Raw genomic sequence first — 5,472 nt, 5'->3', positions numbered from 1 at the left:
TTTATCTTTTGAAAAATCTATTTTGGGCAAACCAGTTATAAGATCATGGTTACTCAGATAGGCAATAGATTTAAAGTTTAGGTGGTTCAATCTCTTATGCCACAACCAGTTTTTGGAAGCTTTAAGACAAACTGGTGCATAAGGTTGTTCAATCCAACTAACTTTGTAAGTATTCCCACAACGATTGCCAGTTAGGATGACCTCATCAGTTGAGTCTCTAATTGAACAAGTGTTTCTGTCAAACTGAACTGAAAATTTATCGTCGCATAACTGACTGATGCTAATCAAGCTATACTTCAAATTCTAACTTGTAAAACATCTTTAATTGTAAAGTTACCATGAATTAGCTTACCATTACCCACATTTTTACAATTGGAGTTGTCTTCAAAACTGATGTTTGGACCAGTGTATTTGATCAGTTGGGATATCAAACTTGCATCCCCTGTCATATGGCGCGAGCAACCACTGTCCAAATACCAGGTTGATTCTTTGTTTCCACCTGTCACATGCAGTCACGCACAATATATAATTTTGGTACCCACAACTATTTGGGTCCTAAACTGATTAGACCTTTAGGAACCCAGACTTGGATTAGTCTAACTGACTTTTCAGTTGCTGTGTTCCAGATAGTTTTTCTCGGCTTGTGTGTGCTTGATGTGTATTGAGCAGATGAAGCAATATGAGTTTTGGCCTTCTTCAACTTGTTATTCAACCACTGTTATAGTAATTGTAGCAGCCATTTGAATAGTTCAAGTATTTATTACTGAACCTTTTTTATGACTGACTTTTTGGGTCAGTCGAAATTTTTTAGCTATAACCAATACCATATCTTCTAGCCTTGTCCTTATTTTCAATAGGTTGTATAACTGGTTTACTTGGCTCTGGTTGTTCTTGTACCATAACTGTAGAGCCCAAAATTCAGTACATGTAAAACCCATGCATTTATTTAATTGTTAAATTATTTATTTAAGTTTAAAATGATTTATAGCGATGCATGATCTATTTCAATCGCATTATTTTAATTATTTATGTTTATGTGGTGCACGTTAAATGTTTTCTTGAGTTTCATGTTTCAGGTGATTATTCGATGCGGGATCGAGGAAAAGAGACCGCGACGATTTTTGGCAATTTTAATGTGGTATTTTATTTTAAGTTAAGATTGGGACATTTTAAACGATTTATTTAATTTTTAGCATTTTAAAAGCCTAATTAATTTATTAGGCGATTTTAAGATTTTAAAACTTTTAAAGTTTAGTCATTATGCATTTTATTTTGTTAATTAGGGGATTTTGTATGTGTAGAGGGGATTAACTTTTAACTAACATTTTTATTTATCATTAAGCAATCTAATTACCCCTAATTAATCGCACACACACGTTACACACACTCACATACACTTACAAATTTTTACACACACTACATATACAATTTGCACACACCCATATTTTCTTCCATTTCATTTCATCTTTTTGAAGAGAAAAACCTAGGGTTTTAAAAGAAAAGCAGCCGCCCCCCTTCCCTCTGTAATTTCCAGCAAGTTTTCGTCACTTTTCTTCAAGGAAAATAGTGCCACGTTAGTCCCGGATCGTCTCTCGCATCCTTCCCGCTTCGGTGTCATCGTTTCGATAACGTTAAAGATTTAAAGGCATGTATATTCTATTTTTCCTGCGTCGATCTCGTCATATTAAGCGTTGTGTTGTTTATTATGCGTAAAAATCCATGTGTGATGTGCAAAATTTGAGCAGAAAATTGTTGGATCGATTTTTGAAATGTTTTTAGATCTAAAACTCGTAATTTGCTGTCTTTTGAATTACTGCGATTTTTCGATCGAGTTTCTGGAGAAACTTTCAACATATGAAACATATAAATTTTTGATACCTTCGATTTGACAGTAAATTCGAAATATTTGGATAAGAAACGAGTGAGTTATGATCGTTTTTGTGGGATTGTTCAAACTGCGACTTTTATGAAAATGTGTTCTTGACATGTTCTTGAAGTTATTTGTTGCAGGCTTCGTTGGTCATCGCTGGGCTTGTGCTACTACATTTAGATATGTCATGGGATGTATTTAGGTGTTATTTGGTGGTTCGTTTGGGTCGGGATTGGCTTGGGATGTAATAGAAGTCGTAGGAAGCGAAACGATGTTGAATTACGGGTTATTGTTGTATTGAAGTTGCTTGTGGATGCTTGGGGACGTTTAGGGTGTTTGTACGGGTTTGAATCAATGTAATATCATCCTAGGATGAGTCTCGAGGTGTTGGTTCATGGTCCTTAGGCTTGGATTGAAATTGTGAATGAATAAGATATCGAATTTTCGTGAATTTCCATGTCCAGAGGCTACCCGGACCCCTACCCGGACCCCGACACGGAGTCCGTGTCCTTTTTCCTTCAAAAATACGAAATTCCAGTGCCTACCCGGACCCCTACACGGGGTCCGTGTAGCCCCTTTTAAAAAAAATTAAAAATTAAATTTTTTTTAAAAAAAATTTGAATATAAAGTATAGGATTTGCTTTGTGGGTATGAATATAAAATATAGGATTTGTTTTGTGGTTGTGAATATAAAACATAGAATTTGTACGATTATTAAACGAGGTCAAGTCCCGAGTGATCTAGAATGTCATAAGCTATTTATTTACTTCGGTGGTGAGCACGAGCTACCTACGTCTAAGTTATGCAAGTTAAGTGTTGGGTGCAACAGTGGCCTCAGCGAGATCCAACGAATCCCTCAACACCAAGTAAGTATGTTCGACGTGCAAAGAAAATACTTTTAAGTTTTTGAGGTATGCTAAATGTCTTGTGACCAAATTATGTATGTGATTGGAAAGCGGTAAAGTATGACCAAAGACCAATTCACCTCGTTAAATTATGAACGGGTTTAGATCAGGATTGGAAATCGGTAAAGTATGACCAGGGACCAATACACCCTTTAAATTATGAACGTGGATCTCATGTATGTGGTAGTGGATCTTTCCTGTCAGCCCAGTACTGTTGTTTAGTCTGATCAGGCGTATTTATGTTTGGGTCACTTGCTTTGAAACATGCCTCTACGCAAAATGATGAAGTTCATGTATGTTCAAGTATGTACGATGCAAGCATGTTTAAGAAAAGTTTTACGTTTATGACACGTCTATGATATGTATGTATGTTCAAGCTTTTATATGCACGTTCAAGTTCAAGTATGTACGCTCTATTTTAAAGTGGCATGTGATTTTATTACGTATTACTCGTTACTTCCAGTTTATACATGTTGAGTCTTTAGACTCACTAGACTTGATCGATGCAGGTGATGATGAATTTGAGGAAACAAGAGGTGGGGACCAGTGAGCCGGCTTGGACTGAGCAGGAGGCTAAACCCGAGGACCGCACATGTTTAAATTTTTATGCAATGTTTCAACTACTCTGATTTCACGTTTTGTTTACGATGCTTGAACAAGTATTTTTCATTAGCAAATTTTTATTGGTGATCTCTTTTAATGCAAATATTTTTGGATAAATAATTTATTTATGAACGAAAATTGAAAGCTCATTTGGCATATAAGAAAATTTTTATTTTTCCGTAAATTTCAAGTAATTCAAAATACGGTACGTTACAATAACTGATTTTACGAAGTGAATGTATTTCCCTTTGTTCATGTTCAGTTTAGGTTGAGTATCACTGATGGAATTTTTATCTTGGTTGCTGAACCCTAAACCAGTTTTATCAGTAACTGATTTTTGTTTCTCTTGTATTTCAGCTAATGCAACAGATTATTTGTTCCATGCTTTAATAAGCTCAGTTTTCTTTGAATTTTCAAGCATCAACTGCTGAATCATTGATTGATTCTTGCTTCTTTCAGCATTGAGCTTAGCAATCTCAGCTAGAAGCACCTCATGCTTCTTTCTGTAAAATTTATTGTCATCTTTCGATGTTCTCTGGTGCTCATAGGATTTCTTTCCCTTTTCAGTTGAGCCTCGGCTGTCCTTCTTAGTCTTCGAATAGTCAGCAATAAAATGACCAGTTTTGCCACAGTTGTAGCAAGCATTAGGTTCTTCTTTGGAGTGATTTTTCTGATATTGTCTTTGAAAATTTCCTTGATTTCTTCTGATGAATCTTCCAAATTTTTTGACGAATAACGACATAGCATTATTACTTAACTGCTCAGCAAATTTTTCAACTGAACCAGTTGGTTCCAGTTTCACAGCAGTTAAGGCAGTTGTAGCAGCTGATGTAGAAGGTTCCCCTTCTCTAGTTTGAAACTCAAACTCGTAGGCTTTTAAGTCGGCAAACAAGTCATGAAGTTCGACCTTGTTCAGGTCCTTTGATTCTCGCATTGCCATAGTCTTAACATCTCATTCCTTAGGAAGACCTATGACAACTTTCAGTGCCACCTCCTTATTTGAATACACCTTTCCGAGTGCATTCAATTCATTTACTATGCTGCTGATTCTCTCATCATATTCATCCAGAGATTCTCCATTTTTCATCTTGGTATTGTCAAACTTTTGAACAGCAACAGATAGCTTGTTCTCTTTGGTTTTTTCATTGCCTTCACAAAACTGAATCAGCTTCTCCCAAATTTCCTTGGCAGTTTTGAACATTTTTATCTTGCTGAAATTGAATTTATCCAGCGTTTGGTATAAGATGTCTTTGGCCACGTTGTCCAAGTTGGCTTTTCTGTTGTCTTCAGCTGTCCATTCATCCCGGGGTTTTTCAATACGATGTGGTGCCCATTCAGTTATGGCTACAGCTGAGTTTGCTTTCAATATCTTCATGGGTCCGACTGTGATAACGTACCACATGTCATCGTCTTGTGCAGCTAGATGAGCCTGCATTCTGATTTTCAAATCATCAAAATCTTCTTCGGAGAACATTGGAATTTTGTTGAATGAAGACATATTGATCAATTTGTATTTAGAAATATTCAGAAACAAGATTCAACCGCTCTGATACAACTTTATAGGAACCGTTAAAGGTGTAAAAGTATTTAGAAGAGGGGTTGAATAAACACTTACGTTTTTCAAAATCTTTTCGACTGATGAGTCAGATTATTGATAAACTGACACTCATGAATCTTGTAAGCCAATATCAATCAGTTAACAAATAGTGTGCGGAAACAAACTGACTGATAGATAGAATAAAAACTGAAATACAAAGACACAAGATTTTATGGATGTTCGGATATTTCAAACACTCCTACGTCACCCCTTCTATCTCAAAGATAGGATATATACTTAATGACTTTGATCGATACAAATGTTTGTACAGACCCACTTCAGTTTTGGACTTAACAATGCCAAACTGAAACTCTTAGTTACAAACTTGTTTACAGTACTCAATAGAACTTAAAGTAATCTAACACAACTGATCTCTTCAAGATCGAGTGATACAGTTTCTGTTGAAAGCTCGAAGTATTGCCTGAAAGCTATGAATGTATACAATAAGTGTGAGCATTGATGTTTTCAAGAATTTCAGCAGAGTAACTGAATCGATA

At 35.8% G+C, this 5,472-nt stretch overlaps 1 protein-coding gene across 1 annotated transcript; it reads right to left on the bottom strand.

Moving 5' to 3' along the window:
* Positions 1–4,330: 4,330 nt before the first annotated feature.
* LOC142520277 (uncharacterized) lies at positions 4,331–4,753 on the bottom strand. Its single transcript, XM_075623279.1, has one exon. It carries the CDS (start codon positions 4,751–4,753, stop codon positions 4,331–4,333), a length of 423 nt encoding a protein of 140 aa, XP_075479394.1.
* Between the last annotated feature and the right edge of the window lie 719 nt (positions 4,754–5,472).

This window comes from Primulina tabacum, chromosome 12 (genome assembly GCF_025594145.1).
Source record: "Primulina tabacum isolate GXHZ01 chromosome 12, ASM2559414v2, whole genome shotgun sequence".
Lineage (NCBI taxonomy): Eukaryota > Viridiplantae > Streptophyta > Magnoliopsida > Lamiales > Gesneriaceae > Primulina > Primulina tabacum.
This window is presented reverse-complemented; position numbering and strand designations above follow the sequence as displayed.

Coding starts and splice junctions, on each gene's coding strand:
- LOC142520277 (XM_075623279.1), bottom strand. CDS start 4,753: ATGAAGATATTGAAAGCAAACTCAGCTGTAGCCATAACTGAATGGGCA.